This window comes from Podarcis erhardii (assembly GCF_964252035.2).
Source record: "Podarcis erhardii genome assembly, chromosome: 2".
In the NCBI taxonomy this organism is placed as follows: Eukaryota; Metazoa; Chordata; class Lepidosauria; order Squamata; family Lacertidae; genus Podarcis; species Podarcis erhardii.
In genome coordinates, this window is record NC_138498.1 from 15,734,972 (window position 1) to 15,756,195 (window position 21,224).

Genomic DNA, 21,224 nt, shown 5'->3' on the forward strand with positions numbered 1-21,224 from the left:
GCAGCTGTTGGACATCCCAAAATCTGTAACCTGAAGTGTATGTAACCTGAAGTGTCTGTAACCCAAGGTACCACTGTACTGTTTTTGAGAAGCAGTCTTAATCTTGCTGCACAGACTGCTAGTGAAGCAGCATAGACCGCTTTCCTAATGGTTATACTGGTTGCCTGTTCGAATACTCACTTGGAAACGGAAACTCAAAACCAGGCTTCCTCAACCTTTGGCCCTCCAGATGTTTTGAAACTACAATTCCCATCATCCCTGACCACTGGTCCTGCTAGCTAGGGATCATGGTAGTTGTAGGCCAAACACATATGGAGGGCCGAGGTTGAGGAAGCCTGTGCAAAACCAACTCTCACTTTTGTTACCGTCTCACCACAAAGCTGGTTTCCCCCTTACTTTGGATCTCGTCAAGCTGTTGCTGAACGGATTGCAAGAACCTGTGGTCCAGGCTGGGGATGCTAAGTGCTCAGAAGTCAGCCCCCAATAAGATGTGGTGAGATTTTAATTCTTTTTCAGACCAGCGCAACTGTTCTGGAAAGGGAAAGTTTTGTTCGTAAATTGGCCGTTCAGCAAGAACCCAGCACCCAAGTTCCTTTGTCACTCCTGCTTCTCAACTCTTTCCCTCAGACTGGCAAAGCAGTGAAAGCAGGGAAGATCACAAGCGATCAGCGAGAAATTGAGTTGCAGGGCAGAGGAGACTGGAGGTTCCCTAACCCTGCTAAAACCTTTTATTTCTTGCGGTTGCATTTTGGGGGGTGGGCTTGGCAAAGAGGAAGCAGCTGGAAGACACAGCTAAAACCAGCTTGTGCCTATTAATGCCTCTGCGGCGGCTGCGTTTGGCCTGCACTGCACAAGGCCTGGCAATCCCTTTTGACAACGCCACAAGGCTTGTCCTCCTGCTGCTTTGCCTGGGCGCACAGCAGCTGGTCTTAATTTTTAGCAAGGAATGAACTCGTTGCCAGCAGCCAAACATTTCTTCGTTAAGAGCAAACACAAGAGCTGGGTGTCTGGGGACAGCTGGCCAGCAGCTGTAGGGAGATTGCGCAAGAGTCGGGTATTTGGCGTTTCAGAAGCATCTCCCAGAATGACGCGAGTCTCGTGTGCTTTTCTCTTTTGGGGTTGTTCTTTGGAATGTCCTTTGGACGGTCCCAGGGATCCCCTTGCTATCACATCCAGGGCTAGAAAAAAACAACAAGGATTCCTTGTGCAGGGTCATTTACGTTAATATGATGCATATGATGCGTTTGAGCCAGAAAACTCTCTTCTCTGAGCCCAGAATGTTTCGTTGAGCCTTGGAAACAATTTTCATGTCTTTTTTGGGGGGTGGGTGGTGGGTGGGAAGGAACTAGAATCTCCAAATTCTTACTCAGACAAGTTTTATTTTATTTTTTTAAATGCTTTTTATTGAGTTTTTCACAAACAAAAATAAAACAATCTTTTACAGTCATCATTTTATGTCGTCTTATTTACACTGCGTATATTCACGCCCAGACTTCCTTCCTTCCCTGCTTTGGTTTTCTAATATATGTCTTCTCTTGTAGATTCTTACTCACCTTCTATACACATCACAGGATTTATGTTAACCCTGCTATAGTTTTTAAACCTCTACAGTTAGTTCTTATATATGCCACAAATTTACCCCACTCTTCTTCAAACTTTGTCCCTTTTTGGTCTCGAATTCTATACGTCATTTTAGCTAATTCTGTATACTCAAAAAATTTGGCCTGCCATTCCATTATCGTTGGGGTCTTCTGTAATTTCCATTTTTGGGCCACAAGTATTCTAGCTTCTGCAGTAGCGTGTTGGAATAATTTATGGTCCTCCTTTTTTACTTCCTCCCCTATTATCCCTAATAAAAAAGCCTCCGGTTTTTTTTGGGAATGTATACTTGAGAAGTTTCTTCAGTTCATTATATATTAAATCCCAAAACTTTTTCATCTTTTCACACTCCCACCACATGTGGTAGAGATCCCCATCTTTTGTTTTTTTTTAAAAAATAATATTTATTACTTTTAAACCTTACAAAAAAGAAGAAAAAGAAAAGAAAAAAGAAGAAGCAAAAGAAAGAAAAAAAACAATACAATACAATATATAAACAGTACACAACACAACATTAACACATTAGACTAAACAAAACAGAGCAAAAACAATTTAAAAACATACATCATACCATTTCAATGCCTTATCTTTCATTCCCTTGTTTCATCGACCTCCTCTCACCTCCCTTTTTGTATTCCACTTCTATTAATTGTTTCAGCAATTCCTTTCCAACTTTCTATATTTTCTGTCATATAATTATCTTAACTTATTTTAACCTTATTTTCCATTAATACTATAATACTTATTTATGGTTAACTCCTTATAACATTTCTACTAAAGCCATATAATTTCATTCCAACATTTTTCTGACACTCATTAATTTTACAGTATAAATAAACTTTAAACGTTTTCCAATCTTCTTCCACCGTCTCTTCTCCCTGGTCTCGGATTCTGCCAGTCATTTCTGTCAATTCCATATAGTCCATCAACCTGGTGATCTTCTGTCCGAGGCTCTTAACTCTGTTCCAAGTCCGAGATCCCCATCTTTTGATTTGCATTTCCAACAGGCTTTATTACTCAATTTATTCATTTTTGCCAATTTAACCAGGGTAATATACCACTGGTACATCATTTCCCCTAAATTTTCTCTTAACTCTTAACTCAGACAAGTTTTAAAAGCTGATTCCTCCTTCATTTCATCTGGCTACCCCTGAATCAGTCGGTCCAGGTTTACATCTTATCTCAGGCCTGGGATAATCAACAGGAACTTGCTGGCACAACTCTGAACGCTTGGCATAGTTGTGTAGAATAGCGACAACAGCCTGAAAATGCAGAAGCTACTGCTGGTCATGCACTATAGCATGTGCGCATGCAGGAAGAGGAACCCGGTGAAGCCCAACATTTTGATGAATGCGGCAATCAGTATGCTCCTTGCAGTTGTGGCATATGGCTTCCACTTACCATATTGGCCCAAATATAAGCCGCACCTGCAAATAAGCTGCACCTTTAAAATTGAAGGGGGTGGGAGGGAAAAAGACAATAACCAGGCTGCTTCCTGGGGGGGGGTGCGCCACTTTGCCGGCAGCCTCCCCTCCCCTTCCCCCAAAAGCTTGGGAGAGGCTTGGGGGCTGTGGGCAGGTGGTGCGCCATTGACCCACGCTGCGTCCTGGAGGGAGGGGGAGAGCCGTAATGTTGCAAATGTAAGCAGCGCTATAACTTTTCAGAGTCAGAATTTGGGGGGGAAAGGTGAGGCTTATATTTGGGCCAATACGGTACAGTGGTACCTCTGGTTACGTACTTAATTCGTTCCGGAGGTCCGTTCTTAACCTGAAACTGTTCTTAACCTGAGGTACCACTTTAGCTAATGGGGCCTCCCACTGCCGCCACCGTGCGATTTCTGTTCTCATCCTGAAGCAAAGTTCTTAACCTGAGGTAATATTTCTGGGTTAGCGGAGTCTGTAACCTGAAACGTATGTAACCTGAAGCGTATGTAACCCAAGGTATCACTGTAGTTGCTCTGGCCTCTGCTTTGCTTAGTACAGTGGTACCTCGGGTTACAGTGGTGTCCCGCAAGAAGAATGCCTCGCAAGACAAAAAACCCGCTAGATGAAAGGGTTTTCCGTTTTTCGAGGCGCTTCGCAAGACGAATGTCCCTATGGGCTTGCTTCGCAAGACGAACGAGTCTTGCGAGTTTTTTTCCCTCTTTCCCCCCTTTTTCTAAGCCTTTAAGCCGCTAATAGCCGCTAAGCCGCTAATAGCGCTAATCTGCTAAGCTGCTAATAGGGATGCTTTGCAAGACGAAAAAACCGCTAGATGAAGAGACTCGCGGAATGGATTATTTTCGTCTTGCGAGGCACCACTGTATAGTGGTACCTTGGGTTCTCCGATGCAGCAATATACAAGGTTTCTGAGTGCCATCTGCCTGGTGTCAGAGCTGCTGCCTCCAAGCCTTGGGCAAGCCGAGCAGCAAAGATCGCGTAGTTGGCCAAGGTCTTCCAGGTATTGCTGGCTCTCCCACGCACCCATCAAAGCGATTGCAGATGGAGTGATAACTCTTTCCCTGGTAACAAGACCAATCTCCCCCCCCCCCCGACTGTTGCATCCCCTGAGCAAGGCCACCAGAAGTGCCTATCTCTCCATTTCAGTTCCACAGACATAGGATGTTACCTGCGTAAGTACATTTCCTGGATTCATGCTGATCTGCTGACATGTACAATATAATCATAATAATTGATTATCTCTACCCCACCCATCTGGTTGGATTTCCCCAGCCACTCGGGGCGGCTCCCAACAGAATATTAAAAACACAATAAAACATCGAACATTAAAAACTCCCCTAAACATGGCTGCTGTCAGATGTCTTCTAAAAGTCAGATAATTGTTTATTTCCTTGACATCTGATGGGAGGGCGTTCCACAGGACAGGTGCCACTACCGAGAAGACCCTCTGTCTGGTTCCCTATAACCTCACTTCTCACAGTGAGGGAACCGCCAGAAGTCCCTTGGAGCTGGACCTTAGTGTCCGGGCTGATCGATGGGGAGACGCTGCTTCAGGTATACTGGGCCGAGGCTGTTTAGAGCTTTGTTGATTTGTGTTGCTATCCAACAGATGCATCTTATTCCTTTATAGCTGAAAAAATGTTGCTTGGGGTTCGTGATTTTGCTCAGGAGGCTTTTGCTACTCAGGAGGCTGATGGATGTCTACCCTAGAACCCTTTTGAGCACGTGTGCCAGCTGTTTGAACAACTGCAGAAGTCATTTTCATTCATTTAGATCAGGGTTTCCCCGTGGACTGAAGCACATAACCGCATGCCCCAAGAGGGGCTGAAGTTTGCCTTGAAAAAGCAGGCGACCCGGTTGAAGGCACCTGCCACATATGTCCCTCGTGGAGGGAGGGGGCTGTTTGCCAAATCAATCCTGTTCCTTTCTGCTCTTACACGAACAGCAATATTCCCAGGGGAAATAGCAAGGATACCCAAGGGATTCCCTGGATCTGCATGATATCTGACAGGTGTGGGCATTGGGGAACATCAACACAGCTTCAATAGTACAGTGGTACCTTGGGTTAAGAACTTAATTCGTTCTGGAGGTCCGTTCTTAACCTGAAAGTGTTCTTAACCTGAAGCACCACTTTAGCTAATGGGGCCTCCTGCTGCTGCCACACCGCCGCTGCACGCTTTCTGTTCTCATTCTGAAGCAAAGTTCTTAACCCAAGGTACTATTTCGGGGTTAGCGGAGTCTGTAACCTGAAGCGCCTGTAACCCGAGGTACCACTGTACTAAGCAAAGCAGAGGCCAGAGCAACTACAGTGGTACCTCGGATTACATACGCTTCAGGTTACATATGCTTCAGGTTACAGACTCCGCTAACACAGAAATAGTACCTCGGGTTAAGAATTTTGCTTCAGGATGAGAACAGAAATTGCACAGCGGCAGCAGCGGGAGGCCCATTAGCTAAAGTGGTGCTTCAGGTTAAGAACAGTTTCAGGTTAAGAACGGACCTCCAGAACGAATTAATTGATTTGGCAAACAGCCCCCTCCCTCCACGAGGGACATATGTGGCAGGTGCCTTCAACCAGGTCGCCTGCTTTTTCAAGGCAAACTTCAGCCCCTCTTGGGGCATGCGGTTATGTGCTTCAGTCCACGGGGAAACCCTGATCTAAATGAATGAGTTACAGATAGGTAGCCGTGTTGGTCTGCCATGGTCAAAACAAAATAAAAAAATTCCTTCCAGTAGCACCTTAAAGACCAACTGAGTTAGTTCTAGGTATGAGCTTTCGTGTGCATGCACACTTCTTCAGACACCTGAAGAAGTATCTGAAGAAGTGTGCATGCACACGAAAGCTCATACCTAGAACTAACTCAGTTGGTCTTTAAGGTGCTACTGGAAGGAATTTTTTTATTTTCTAAATGAATGAAAATGACTTCTGCAGTTGTTCAAACAGCTGGCACACGTGCTCAAAAGGGTTCTAGGGTAGAAATCCATCAGCCTCCTGAGCTAGAATCACGGAACCCCAAGCAACATTTTTTCAGCTATAAAGGAATAAGATGCATCTATTGGATTGCAACACAAATCAACAAAGCCCTAAACGGCCTCGGCCCAGTACACCTGAAGGAGCGTCTCCACTCTCATCGATCAGCCCAGACACTGAGGTCCAGCTCCGAGGGACTTCTGGCGGTTCCCTCAGTGTGAGAAGTGAGGTTACAGGGAACCAGGTGGGGGGCCTTCTCGGTGGTGGCGCCCGCCCTTTGGAACGCCCTCCCATCAGATGTCAAGGAAATAAACAACTATCTGAAGGCAGCCCTGTTTAGGGAAGTTTTTAATGTCTGATGTTTTATCGTATTTTTAATATTTTGTTGGAAGCTGCCCAGAGTGGCTGGGGAAAACCAACTAGATGGGCGGGGTATAAATAATAAATTTTTATGATTATATAATTATATATATTTAGGTGCTGGGCAAAAACATTGCTCTTCTCCCTGACCTTTGGCTAAATGTTCAATCTACGGCCTTTTAAACTGGACGGGGGGGGGGGTATCGCTTTTGTTTGTTTCTATGCACAAAAATGGATAGCTCAGTCGGCAAAGCATGAGACTCTTAAATCTCAGGATTGTGGTGGGCAAACGATTCCTGCTTTGCAGGGGGGTGGCACTCGATGGCCCTTGGGGTCCGTTCCAATTCTATGATTTTTGTCTTTTTCTATTGAAAACCGCCCTGTGATTTTTCGGATGAAGGGTGGCATAGAAATTTAACAAACAAATAAAGGCAACCCATCTTCTGCCATGCTGCCCCTAGCCCAAGGTGAAAGGTTGTGTGGGTGAGATAGAAATAATCTACACCGGATGGGTGGGGTAGAAGTAATCAATTATTATGATTATATTGTACATGCCAGCAGATTAGCATGAATCCAGGAAACGTACTTACGAAGGTAACATCCGATGTCTGTGGAACTGAGATGGAGAGATAGGCACTTACAGGCACTTCTGGTGGCCTTGCTCAAGGGATGCATTGGAGATTAGTCTTGTTACCAGGGAAAGAGTTATCACTGCATCTGCAATCGCTTTGATGGGTGCGTGGGAGAGCCAGCAATACCTGGAAGACCTTGGTCAACTACGCAAGCCTTGCCCAAGGCTTGGAGGAGGCAGCAGCTCTGACACCAGGCAGATGGCACTCAGAAGCCTTGTTTATTGCCGCATCGGAGAATCTGACTCATCAGAGACCTTGGAAGCCCAGCTGGCCCCAGATGACAACCAGGCAAACTGGTGAGAATCCATGTTGCGGATGGACTAGCAAATTTCCCCAGCTCTTGATCCTTCTAAGGGGGAGTTTACCTTGCAGCACTTGAAATAATTTCGTTCAATCTGAGACTGAGTCCCTTTGAATGGCATAATCTTCCTGGCTCTGGTAGGTCATTGGACTGCCAAGACCATATAACACCAGTCCTGAAAGACCTACCCTGGCTCCCAGTACGTTTCCGAGCACAATTCAAAGTGTTAGTGCTGACATTTAAAGCCCTAAACGGCCTCCGCCCAGTATACCTGAAGGAGTATCTCCACCCCCATCGTTCAGCCTGGACACTGAGGTCCTCATCCGAGGACCTTCTGGTGGTTCCCTCACTGTGAGAAGTGAGGTTACAGGGAACCAGGCAGAGGGCCTTCTCGGTAGTGGCGCCCTCCTTGGGGAACGCCCTCCCATCAGATGTCAAGGAAATAAACAACTATCTGACTTTTAGAAGACATCTGAAGGCAGCCCTGTTTAGTGAAGTTTTTAATGGTTGATGTTTTATCGTGTTTTTAATATTGTTTTGGGAGCTGCCCAGTGTGGCCGGGGAAACTCAGCCAGATGAGCTGGGTATGTATGTATGTATGTATGTATGTATGTATGTATGTATAAATTTGTTGTTGTTGTTGTTCCCAACCAAATGATGCCAGAATAAAGGTAAAGGGACCCCTGACCATTAGGTCCAGTCGTGACCGACTCTGGGGTTGCGGCGCTCATCTCGCTTTATTGGCCGAGGGAGCGGCGTACAGCTTCCGGGTCATGACTAAGCCGGGTCATGACTAAGCTGCTTCTGGCGAACCAGAGCAGTGCACGAAAACGCCGTTTACCTTCCCGCCGGAGCGGTACCTATTTATCTACTTGCACTTTGATGTGCTTTCGAACTGCTAGGTTGGCAGGAGCAGGGACTGAGCAACGGGAGCTCACCCCGTCGCGGGGATTCGAACCGACGGCCTTCTGGTCCTAGGCTCTGTTGTTTAACCCACAGCACCAGAATACAGCCTTGTAAATAAGAGTAATGGGGGCTGTCAGGAGAGGCAGTGGCGTAGCGTGGGTTGTCAGCACCCGGGGCAAGGCAAGTAATTTGCGCCCCCTAACCCATGGATTTGCGCCCCCAACCCGTGGATTTGCGCCCCCTAACCCGTGGATTTGCCCTAACCCCAGATGTTGCGCCCGGTGCGGCCGGCCCCCCCTGCACCCCCCACGCTACGCCACTGAGGAGAGGGATGAGGAACCTGTTGATTTTTATGCTAAGTCTAGAGGAGAAAGCTTCCCCCCCCCCCGTCTTGGTTTTGATGGTGGGCATAGAGGGACACGGGCAAGCCTTTCCACTCCTCCTTTACCAGCTCACTCATGTAGCTGCATAGAACTCCTAATGACCCTGGGAACCTGTAGCCCTCCAATGTTGTTGGACCATAGTTCCCCCGACCCCTGACTGTGCTGGTTGGAACTGATGGGAGCTGGAGACCATCAACAGCTGGAGGGTCACTGCTTCCCCATCCTGGGGTACCAGGTGAACGCTACAATACAAGGCTGCCATAATATATGTAAGTCTTTAAAGCTCCACAAAATACCTTGTTTTTGCTTGTGGAGATGAACATTGCTACCTGCCTTATTAGCTGGGGACGGAGAACCCTCCAAAAGTCGCCAGAGGGCAACTGCCATCTTCCCTGACCATCGGCCAGGCTAGTTTGGGCTGATGGGAACTGGAGGCAAACAGCATCTCACAAGGCCAAAGGTTTCATGTAAAAAAAGGTAAAATATTTTGATACACTTCCATGGGGTTTGTTGGGTACACAGTGCCAGATAAACACCTTCAACCCAGGTTTTTACCTAAATAGCCACTGTTGCTATACCTGCCCTTCTTCAGGGCATAATTAATTTCTGCTTGGGAGTTCAGGATTTGGCAGACTCTGGAAACTTCTTAAAAGTGTGAAGTATAAAAAAGCGAGCAGTATATAGGCATTAGAAGGGTGGGACAGAGCACCCTCTAGAATTAACAAATACTGGAAGTAATTTGCAACGTTCATGATTGCATGGCATCTGTGGACAACATTCAGGCTTTGCACCTAGAAAAAATATACCAGAGGTTGCTCAGTTGAACTCTTCTTTGTGACTACAGTTCCATTGTGGAACTGAAGCGGCATAAGAGTGCCTTAAATATATGGTGTGGACGTGACCTCTATCTACAAATCTAAGGTTGGGCTTACTTGCTTAATGCGCAAATACAGCTGGGGGGGGGAGAGATACTTAGCTGTATGTGCAAATAAAGCAAATATGGAACCAATATATAGCGATTACAGGATCAGACTAGGAACAGCCCCTCAACCCGCAAGGGCCCAATCCTCAGCAATAAAGAGCACACCGGGTAACCACATTCAATCTAACCTACTTCACAGGGTTATTGTGGTGATAAGGGGGGGACGGACACATGTATATTGTCCCACATTCCCTGATGGAAGGGCAGGATAGAAACAGTATCTTATTTAAAACCTCATCTTGTCTTTCACTCCCTACAATTGCCCCTTTTCTTTTGTGGCACCTTACAGGATTCCCTTTCCCCAGCCATCATCAGGAGGGTGTATACTGTACAGTGGTACCTCGGGTTACATACGCTTCAGGTTACAGACTCCACTAACCTAGAAATAGTACCTTGGGTTAAGAACTTTGCTTCAGAATGAGAACAGAAATCGTGCTCCGGCGGTGCGGTGGCAGTGGGAGGCCCCATTAGCTAAAGTGGTGCTTCAGGTTAAGAACAGTTTCAGGTTAAGAACAGACCTCCGGAACTAATTATGTACTTAACCCGAGGTACCACTGTATTTACTCGAGTCTAACACACCATTGAATCTGATGCGCAACTCGATTTTCAGAACCTTGAAACCCCCCCAAAAGTTTTTGCTGGCGAATGTAAATATGCCATCAAATCTAATGTGCATCTTAATTTCCGCAACGCAATTAGACAAAAAAAGAGGTGAGCATTAGATTCGAGTAAATACGGTAATTTATTCTACTTCTCATACAAATACAGAGTTGGAAGGGACACGGAGGATATCTAGTCCAACCCCCCCCCCTGCAAAGCCGGAATGTTGTCCCTTACGGGGATCGAACCTGCAACCTTGGCATTGTCAACACAACACTCTAACCAATGAGCTATCCACCTCTAGTCATTCTGGGGATCAAGGAGGAGATTTACAGGGCACTGCATGCTCTCTTAGAAATCCTGCTCACATCGCTGTCTAGCAAGGTGTGCTTCCGTAGCGTCCTAACTTCACAGCAGTAAAATTAGAAACAGAAATCATGTGGAATGTGTAGTGCACATCCATGCACAAGTCTCTCCTGGCCTTTTAAAAGTAATGCCTTGTTGTTGATCCTAATCAGCACCTTGCAGTCTCCAACTGCATGTTAAAAGTATAGGAAAACAGAATTATAGGGCATTTGGGGAAAGCCGATTAGAATGCAAAAACTGAGGCCCAGATGGCGATCTCCCATTGAAACCGACCCCCTAATTTCATTGGGTTGATTCTTAAGGGTGGATGAGGCACCATAATATTGTTAAGGGATAAAGGGGGGCAATCCTCTCCCACAACATGCTCCGTTCACGGGGGCTAGCAAGTGAGGTTCCTAATCGCAGAAAATTGGATGAGCAGGTAACCCACACTTCTGCCATAAAAGAAGCTTAAAAGAAGCAAAATTTATGCTACCAGACTAATGGAAGGGTGGGGAGGGGAATTCTTAATTTCTGTTAAACACACTCCACAGGCTTAAGGCTGGATAAGCTTGTTACTGCCACTGGAAACCCTCAAGCAGAAATCCAAGATGACACTTTAACATGGGTAAAAGATTTAGCTTTTTATTCCTCCTTCTTATGCTTCACATCTGTCTACTGCCACCAGTTATTAGTCAAATACCATAAATGGAGTGGAAATATGGGGCAAGCATATTTGTTTGGCAGTAAGGGATAAGGAATGACAGGCTGACTTCCTGGTTTAGGAGTAACTGCTCCCCCCAAGTCTCAGGTGAAGGCGCTCTGGCTTCCCCCTGGCTCCCCCTTGCATAAAGCAATTTACCATATTTTTCGCTCCATAAGACGCACCTAGTTTTTAGAGGAAAACAAGGAAAAAAATATTCTGAACGGAACAGTGGATGTATGATTTTTGTGGTTCATGCTGTGGCCACAGACATGATATGTGATCTGATGGTGAATTTGGGGTGACCCAATGCAAAAATCCTGAGGATCTATGTGGATCCATGTTTTATAACCACGTTTTTGTGCCACTGCGGCCCCATGAAACAGTGGATGTGTGTGTTTTTTGGTGCAGGCTGTAGCCATGGACATGCTATGTGATCTGATAGTGAATTTGGGGTGATCCAATGCAAAAATTCTGAGGATCCATGTGCTTTTACCTCCCCCCTCCCAGGCAGCCTCCTTTATCACTAGTGTCCCTTATCTCCCCCATGATCGCTTGCCGATCAGCTGCTCAGTGGCTTCATTTCAACACCCCCTTCCCTCTTTCTAAAAAAAAAACAAAAAACAAAAAACACGATCTGCTTTTCGCCCCTGGGCAATTCGGCTCCAGGGACCACACATTCGCTCCATAAGACGCACAGACTTTCCTCTTATTTTTTAGGAGGAAAAAAGTACGTCTTATGGAGCAAAAAATATGGTATGCATAATGTGCAGTGTGATCCAATACATGGTTACGCAGAATTAAGTCTGACTGTTTTCACAGGATCATACAACTGTTAAGAGTTGGAAGGGGCCCTAAGGGTCATCTAGCCCAACCTTCTGCAATGCAGGAATCACTGCTAAAGAATCCCCCGACAGATGGCGATCCAACCTCAGTTTAATAACCTCCAACGAAGGAGAGTCCACCATCTTCCGAAGGACAATTTCCCAAAGAGTGACGGGTGGCTTGGTCCATTTGCAGTCTGTGTCAATGTCACCTGTGGCCACTCCTAAGTCTATGGTTATTAAGAGTACTGTTAGCTAGAATTAACCAGAAAAGAAAAGATCGCAGAGCTGAAGTGAATAAAAACAAACTTTTAATAATGTACAACAGAAAATTGGACAGCCTCATTCTTATATTAAAACAAAAGATTTCTTTACTATATTACATGTATTTACATTTGCATACTGAGGAGGTAAAGTGTCTAAGTGGCTATTTTACAGTCTTTTTCTAATAAAACATACAAAACCTGAACGAAATATAAAGATCAAGTAGGAATCAGGGGTAGGTGGACGAGAAAGTGGGAAAAGGGGGTGGGGCAGGGAAGAGACAGACAACAATACCAGAATGATCTATTCTGAAGCCAGTGTGCCACCTGACAAAATCTAATAGTACCAGTCAGGAACCCACACCTTCCATCTTCTAGATTTGAAAAAAAAGCAGTGAATGAACTCTTTTCCATTTGGAGGTCGGACGTCACCAGATTCTTTCATGTCTGCCTTGATGCCAAGATGAAGCTAGTCGCTCGTTCCCAAATGGAATTAAGAACTCAAATTCCATCCTGTGACTTACCTGAACTTCAGACCAGTGGACTAAAAACTTCAAGGTTGTCTGGCTACAGTTATTGGTTTTCTTCACTCTCCTAGGTGCCCTTAGTTTATGCTGTCTAAAAAAAAGATCTCAGCAGTTATTGTAGCTGCACTGTTGGGTATGTCTTTTATTTGAACTTTTCACATTATTAAGAAGAAAACATGCACAACGGAGCGCAACTGTGTCTGTTTGAATTTTAAGAAGAAACTAGTGGCCCTCCGACTTGCCCACTTCTTTCTGATCTGTGGGGAGTGGGACAGGAACAATAGTCCTTTGAACGTGACATTAGGATTTCTATCCCTATTTATCTTTGTAGCAGGTGAAGTGGGAGCAGGAAAACCTCTCTTCCTTCAGACTGCTGCAATTTGCAGTGCTGTAAATTGCAACCCCAGCCAACGTCTACCTGTCACTGGTCAGATATATGTTAGAAGAGAGAAATGTGCTAAATGAGCATCTAGCCTTGTAATGGCACAGTGCTTTTTAATGCTCTTTAGCTAGCTGCCTTGCTCCTCTTCTGATAGCACTCCGGAGCAGCACTGAGCAAAAATGTGTTTCTGCTGCAGCCTCTTTGATAAATGCATATTATGACGACTCTGGAAGCCAACTGTGCGATACAGCCTATCCCTTTTACTTTTCAAGGTGCAGCACTACACAGTTGGCTTATTCATAAGGACACAACAGCGGTGTGTCTGTGTAGTGGTGGTAAGTTATTGTAAGATATTAATTAGGTGAGTTGTACTCCAATTCAAGCTGCTTTTACATCAGGGACATCATGTGTAGGCTACAACTCCCATCATTCCTTGGCTATTGGCCATGCTTGCTGGGGATGAAAGGAGGGCATCATTCTGCCTGCCTCTGCTTTACATAGAAGTAGGTTCTCATCACACTTCCAAGTGGTGTGCTTAACACTGCAATGTCATAAAGTTAGAGTGTACAACTTGCTTCTTGGGGGAACACTCAGAATGTGCTTAGGCACCATGTTACACTACAGCTTTCTCAACTCTTCCAGCCATCAAGGCCAAGCGGTTTCAAAGGACAATGGCTCTCTTGTTACTTAAAAAAACAAACCCCAACCAAGGAGAACTTAGCAATGGAATTATGTTACCGCTGCGAGGTGGACATGTGCATCTTCCAAATTTAAGCCTCCATGACGTACTATCTTCAGCTTCCAATGTCAGCAACCGAGTAGTCAATTTTTCATTGATGGGAATACATGATCTAGACAAATGTCGAGGTGCTTTTCATCTTAGAACCAAGTTGTAGAGGTGATTTGGTAAGCTGTGTCCATTTGCTGGAGAGGTGTGGTAGCCTCTGGCTCAAAAGCAATCAGAAACAGAATCACAAAAGGCAGCAGGTTTTACGAAAAGGGCAAACTCCACTTGTCCCTCCGTGAATAAGAGCGCCTGAGATTTTCAAAACAAAGCCCTGGAGGAAGCTACAGTTTGCTTCAAACCAAAAGGAGCGTGTAAAACTGACTCCAATACACAACACGACATTGCTTCAACTTTACACACTGACATAGTTGAGAACAAGAGAAGGGGCTGAAGGAGGAAGAGACAGAGACGAACACCTACACCCACAGACAGCAAAACACACAATGTTTTATATACTTAAAAAATGCCCTGTCTCAGAGTGGACATAATGTCTCCTCTCAGAAGTCAGGGCCCACAACTTGAGTAGAAACAGTTCCAGTGTAAAATTGAGCTGTGTGCATTTTTTTTCAGTATTTTTTTTTTGTAGTGATTTCTTTAAAAAGAGAATGAGAGGTAATTATCAATTTTACTTCTCTTATAAAGAATAGTAAAAAAAGTTAAAATCCAGACCCTCCCAATTAAATAAGAATTAACAAACAATAGTCAAACCATTCCAGTTAAAAGTTATGGCTTCAGGAGTTATCTACCACAAACACCCAACCCACATACTATGGAGTTTTCAACGCATTATTTGCATCATAATACAGTCTCGGGCTGTTCCCAAAGCAAACACGACAGCCAAATCAGTCTTATTACACCCTGATCATTTAACTGAAACAAAATGCATGCAAGTTAATCCATTCCAAACTCTCCCCCCCCCACCCCATTCCAAGTGACACATAATCACTTCCAGAATACGGGAGACCATATACATATATACACACACACACACACACACACACACACAAACATATATATATACACACATACACACACGCACACACACACACATACACTTTTAATAATAAAAAGTTTAGTTTTGCAGTCATCATTCCTTAAGGGATAAATCTTCACAGGAAGCCTCGGAACACACTATTTTGCCACAGATGCTTCATTAGAGAAATGTTTAAAATGCTAGAGTTGTTTCTTGAGAAATAGAACGGCAATGATCCTGAAAGGTCAACTGCTTCCCACAGCCCTACTTTTGCCTTGCTTCCTTTAACCAGGAGGACCAGCACTGATTTCACCTGACACCTATTCCTTCTGCAGATTGGACTGCCTGCTAAGCAACTGTTGCCGCCCAGCCCTGACAACACAGGAGGACCATGAAACTAAAAAACACACACACGCAATAAAACCTATTCCCTGCTTTGAAAAGAAGGGAAGGGTGGCAGTGAGATAGTTTTGTGTAGTGCCCCGATGGGTCTAAAAATTGCCAGGGAGGATACCCTCGCATCCTTCCTTAGCGAGAGGAAAAAGAGATAACGATGCTCAACGTGTGGGACAAAGAGAGCACGAGCACCTGCACTTTCACACGAGGACACTCTACATTTGCACATGCACAGGGGCACAAGCGGACACGGTAATACCAAAGGGGCACAGGGACACGTAACTTTGCACATGCTCACGCGGCTGAACACTAGTGGCTGCGGTGGCTTAGGATCTGTCAAACTAGGAAAGGACTAAGAGCTTCACATGGCCAGACAAGGGAGCACCCAAATCTTGTGTGTGCATGTGTGTGCATATGTTGGTCCTCAAGCACTTCCCTAAGCCAGAGGGCTGTCTCCGACAAGCACGTCGCGAGGATTTACAGGGATTTCCATCAGAGAAACAACAAGATACGGTTGCGGCCAACTTCTCTCTCTATACAACAAGCCCATCCTTACGCTCTCCGGAGGGCATTAGAAAAAAAAAAGATGACTTTCACTCGTGAATCAGGAAGGGAGCCAAGTCTGTGGGTGTCCACTTTCCTCACCTAACCTGCACACCAAGTTGTCCAGCTGATAGGAACAGGCTGTGTAGAAATACGAGGTAGGCCTTCTCCACCATTCATCAATTCTAGCATGACAGCTTTTGCGCAGTTTCCTCAGGAAAGGGGCTTGCAGACTAAACTTTCACATCCTCCTGGAGACTGAGATGAGAAAGAGTTTTCTTGATGCGCAACGCTGTTAGTCGTGCGGCTCCATTGGCATACCAGCACTCGCGCATCATTTTCCCCATAACTCGCAAAGACTAAAAACGAGGGGGAAGGAGGGGGGGAGAGAGAGAGAGAAAGAAAGAAGACATCAGGGATCTCTCAATGGCATATTCAATGCAATGTCTCTTTCAGTCTACATAGGACTCGTTGCATATGCTGTATGGGTATGTTTTATTTCGCTACAGACAGCATAGCATACGAAGATCGATCCATGCACAGACATGGTCTTGCTAATTCCCTTCAAGTGGAGCATTTCTTCCAGTCACCATGTGGCCATCACACAGGTAGTACCACCTGCATAAACTGGCTTCTGTTTACCGACACTATCCACTAGATTAAGGAGAGGAGCTACCGTATTTTTCGCTCCATAGGGCGCACCGGACCATAGGGCGCACCTAGTTTTAAGGGGGGGAAATAAAGGGGAAAAAATTTATTCCCCCCCCCAGTCCCAAAGAGCAAAGAAGCCAAGACAGCGAGCAGGATCCATCCTGCTGGCTGTCTTGGCTTCTTCTTTAGCTGCGCGCAACCTCTCCAGCCGGGAGAGGCTGCGCGCAGCTTCGTTTTTAGCCGCGGGGCTGGGGCGGGGGAAGCCCGAGCTTCCCGACCCCAGCCCCCAGAACAGGTCCGGGAGCGGCAGGAAGGTTGCGCGTAGCCTTGCCGCGCTCCCAGAGCTTGCGGGGCTGGGGGCGTGCTCCCAGCGGGAGTTGGCGCTGCGCTCCCCGGGCTTCAGGCTGCTATCCGCAAGCCTTCGGAGCGCGGTGGGAACTCCTGCTGCACTCCAAAGGCTTGCGGATAGCTGCCTGAAGCCTGGAGAGCAAGAGGGGTCAGTGCGCACCGACCCCTCTCGCTCTCCAGGCTTCAGCGAAAGCAACGCGAAGCCTCCGGAGCGCAGAGGGAGTGCTCCCTCTGTGCTTCGGAGGCTTCCCATTGCTATCGATGAAGCCAAGGAGCCTGCATTCGCTCCATAGGACGCACACACATTTCCCCTTCATTTTTGGAGGGGAAAAAGTGCGTCCTATAGAATGAAAAAATACAGTAGATCTTGCAAAGGGGTTCTCAAGACCAGACAACCATCCAATTGCAAAGTGCACAGCAAGACCAGACAAAGCACTGCACAAGTGTCTTCAAAACTCTTTTTCTTTTTTGGCTTGGTCAGATTTTTACCTGCCCCGCATCTGATCTCAGGTGTAGGGCAGGAGGGCATGGCTTGGCTGAAATGGCTAAGAATAAGAATAAGCCTAATGGTTTACTCCCAGACACGTTAAATGCTCAGCGATAAACCAAATTCCTATTAGATTTAATTCCAATAATTATTATCAGTATCAATAAAAACAACACACACGGCCAACGTGAACAATTTTCTAAATGTGTTTTCAAACTGCGTCAATCAGCCTAGATCAAATGGGAGTACAGTGGTACCTCGGGTTACATACGGAACGAATTAAGTACTTAACCCGAGGTACCACTGTATGGTCATTCAAGTGTTCTAACGCATACCATATCTCAGCTTAGTGTGGTGCTGGACCATTTCAAAAGAACCATTTGAAATTGCATGCTAAAAACAGTGTGCTTGGTGGAACATTAAGAGAACTGTTATACAGTGGTACCTCAGGTTAAGTACTTAATTCATTCCGGAGGTCTGTTCTTAACCTGAAACTGTTCTTAACCTGAAGACCACGTTAGCTAATGGGGCCTCCTGCTGGCACCGCGCCGCTGGAGCCCGATTTCTATTCTCATCCTGAAGCAAAGTTCTTAACCTGAAGCACTATTTCGGGTTAGCGGAGTCTGTAACCTGAAACATCTGTAACTTGAGGTACCACTGTACTGTGTTCATTCCAACATCTGGGCCATAAATCACTGACCCGTTTCACACGTTGTTTTTAATCATAGTGAAAATAAATTATGGTATAATGTGAAATAGCAGGCACTTCCACAAGGCGTGGTCTGGCTTGTCGCGTTGTCCGCTTGTGGTTTCTAATGGTTCAATGTGACGTGTGAACCAGGCCACTGACTGCAAATCAACTCCTTTGTCTCTCAGAGGTAGCAGAAGTTGCACTTTCAGAATCCCAAAAGATGATACTGGTTCTCACATAGTTAGCCACCTCCTTTTAGCACACTGAAATCCTGCCTTCTATAGGTAGTAAAGCTTGCACAGGCCTTGCTCACAAAAGTTATGCGAACAGAGGGCTAGTGTTTCCCTTTCTGCCCTAGCTAATGCGGCAAATGTTATTAGTATTAATATTGTCGGTACCTCTTGTTCAAGAAGCGTCAAGTTGTTATAGTCTTTGTCACAGTCTAACTGTACCTCGTAACTCTGCCACCAGTTGGGAACATTAGGCCGTAGCTTCTGGTCACATACAACCTTCCGCATTTCTTCTATGGAGGGGTCAGACGGTACAAGGTCATAGTATGGCAGCTGATATTCTTCATGAGTACCTAAAAGATTGAGGATGGGGAGGGAGAAAAAAGCTAGTCACACGCCCCAAACAAAAAACTATGCAAAACAGAACTATATTAATACACTGATGCATCTGAGAGTGAGTGAGTGAGAGAGAGTGTGTAATCTTCAACAAACTCAAACAGAAATTAGAGAAAAGTTTAATGACATTACATACATTAAAAGTCCTACACAATTACCGTATTTTTTTGCTCTATAAGGCTCACTTTTTCCCTCCTAAAAGTAAGGTGAAATGTGTGTGCATCTTATGGAGCGAACGCAGGCTGCGCAGCTATCACAGAAGCCAGAACAGCAAAAGGGATTGCTGCTTTCACTGCGCAGCGATCCCTCTTGCTGTTCTGGCTTCTGAGATTCAGAATATTTTTTTTCTTGTTTTCCTCCTCCAAAAACTAGGTGCGTCTTGTGGTCTGGTGCGTCTTATAGAGTGAAAAATACGGTATGTTGAAGAAAGCTTTAAATATGCTCTCTCTGTCTCCATCTTCCGTTGTGGATGATTTATACACCCTGCTGACAAGAGTGTGCACAGGTCTCAGAACATACCTGAGACTGAGTGTCGCTAATTGACTGATGCTGTTCCACGGGAGACCAGTGATCGTCCGGAGGCAGCTGGGGGCCTGCCTGATGCCCCCGTCTCCCTGGCAGTATCCCAACAACAGGCATTTGGAAAGGGACGCGCTGTACCAGGAGAGTGACATGTGTCACTCTGTTGGTGGCTGTTGGCGGGTGGACAGCACAGCTGGGGGAGCTGAGCAGAGGGATACCTCTGCCACATCCAGCATACCCACCCTGCAGCCCAGAGTGGGGTGTTAAATTACTCTGCCCCTCGCTCACATGGGCTGCTTTTGCATAGTTTCCACTCAGCTTAAGTTCCAGGCTTTCCCTGTTCTTTCTCATCTCCTACTAAAGATAAAGGGACCCCTGAGCATTAGGTCCAGTTGTGGCTGACTCTGGGGTTGTGGCGCTCATCTCGCTTTATTGGCCGAGGGAGCCGGTGTACAGCTTCCGGGTCATGTGGCCAGCATGACTAAGCCGCTTCTGGCGAACCAGAGCACCGCACGGAAACACCATTTACCTTCCCGCCTGAGCGGTACCTATTTATCTACTTGCACTTTGACGTGCTTTCAAACTGCTAGGTTGGCAGGAGCAGGGAGCGAACAACGGGAGCTCACCCCGTCGCAGGGATTCGAACCGCTGACCTTCAGATTGGCAAGTCCTAGGCTCTGTGGTTTAACCCACAGCGCCACCCGCGTCCCTTCATCACCTATTAAGACACCCAATAATTGGAGAAGCAATCAGCTTTCCTCAGTCCATGACAAAGAATACAACGGGGGTTGGGGGGATCTGAATTATAATGCCCACTACTTGACCATCAAAATAACACACAGAGTGACCAGCATATTCTTGAAACTTTTCTGAAACAAAATATGCCAATATATGAATTACCAAACATGCACATGTGAACTCAGATTAGGTCAGGTGCTGTTGATTAATACTTCATGTTAATGACTCAGTGCATCCAAGAAAACAGGAACAACCATTTTAAAAGTCATCTAGAACAGAGACTCCACCCACCAAAGACATGTCAATAATCCCCACCAAACCCATTAGCGAGAGTCTGATTAAAATGCTGAGTCAATGGGAACAATGTGATCTTCTGAATCAGCAAGACTACTTCCTTCTCCAAACAAGACAGGCAGAGCTCCCATGCTCCTCCTAATTACATCTCTAGTCTACATCCTTTTAAAAATTTCTGTGCATTTGGATGGCACTGTTTTATTGCAACATTCGGAGCAGGCAGAAACCCTCTTAATTTCTATGCAAAGAAAAGATAAAGAAAGCCATTACCTCCTGAGTTGCATCTCCGAGCAATTTCCCAATAAACTAGTCCCAGGGCATAGATATCAGCACATTTAAATGAATCAAAATGCTTCATGTTAATTGTCTCATCAAGAACCTCGGGAGCCATGTAGCTGAATCAAAATAAGAACAAATCACATTAATTACTATGACATCGATTGTGGCTAAAATCTAATACTATTATGGTATCTGAGAGTAATACAGAAGTATCATTTGCTGTAACTATGGCTCAAGAATCACAATTTTCAGGGCAGGCCCCTTGTTTGAAAGCCCATTCAGCTGAACTGCACATTCTGACAGAAATTATTATTTTTAAAAATAGGTAATTATTGCCTTTACGTTAAAAAAAACAACCCTCAAAATGACATGAGCAGCAGGGGGTGGAACTTAATGTTCAGTTCATATTTTGTTGTAAATCTATACACACACAATGTCCTCTTGAGGGGGTGTGTGTAAGTGTGTGTGTGTGTGTGTGTGTGTGTGTGTGTGTGTGTGTGTGTGTGTATGAATGAAATGATGTGAGAAGCCATGTCCAGCACTTTCCAACAATTTCAAAATGATGCCCATTGTTTCTGCCACCTCCCAAAAATGCTCGAGAGACTACTCATGTCTAAGAAAATAAAAAAGCTGTTGAAACAACTGAGAATAATAGTTGAAGTAAAATGCATG

The 21,224-nt window shown here is 45.5% G+C and overlaps 1 protein-coding gene across 2 annotated transcripts in view; it reads right to left on the minus strand.

Annotated features, from left to right (window-relative positions):
* Positions 1-12,334: 12,334 nt before the first annotated feature.
* Positions 12,335-21,224, minus strand: part of ACVR1B (activin A receptor type 1B) — a 40,809-nt gene continuing 31,919 nt past the window's right edge. Inside the window, exons 7-9 of one of the 2 annotated variants that reach the window (XM_081849758.1) lie at positions 20,544-20,668; positions 18,492-18,676; positions 12,335-16,275 (exon numbers count right to left, since the gene is read on the minus strand). In XM_081849758.1, the coding sequence (XP_081705884.1) occupies positions 16,150-16,275; positions 18,492-18,676; positions 20,544-20,668 (436 nt within the window). In that variant the 3' untranslated portion in view covers positions 12,335-16,149. The remainder of the gene's footprint in view (positions 16,276-18,491; positions 18,677-20,543; positions 20,669-21,224) is intronic. The other variant, XM_081849759.1, reaches the window with a different exon arrangement.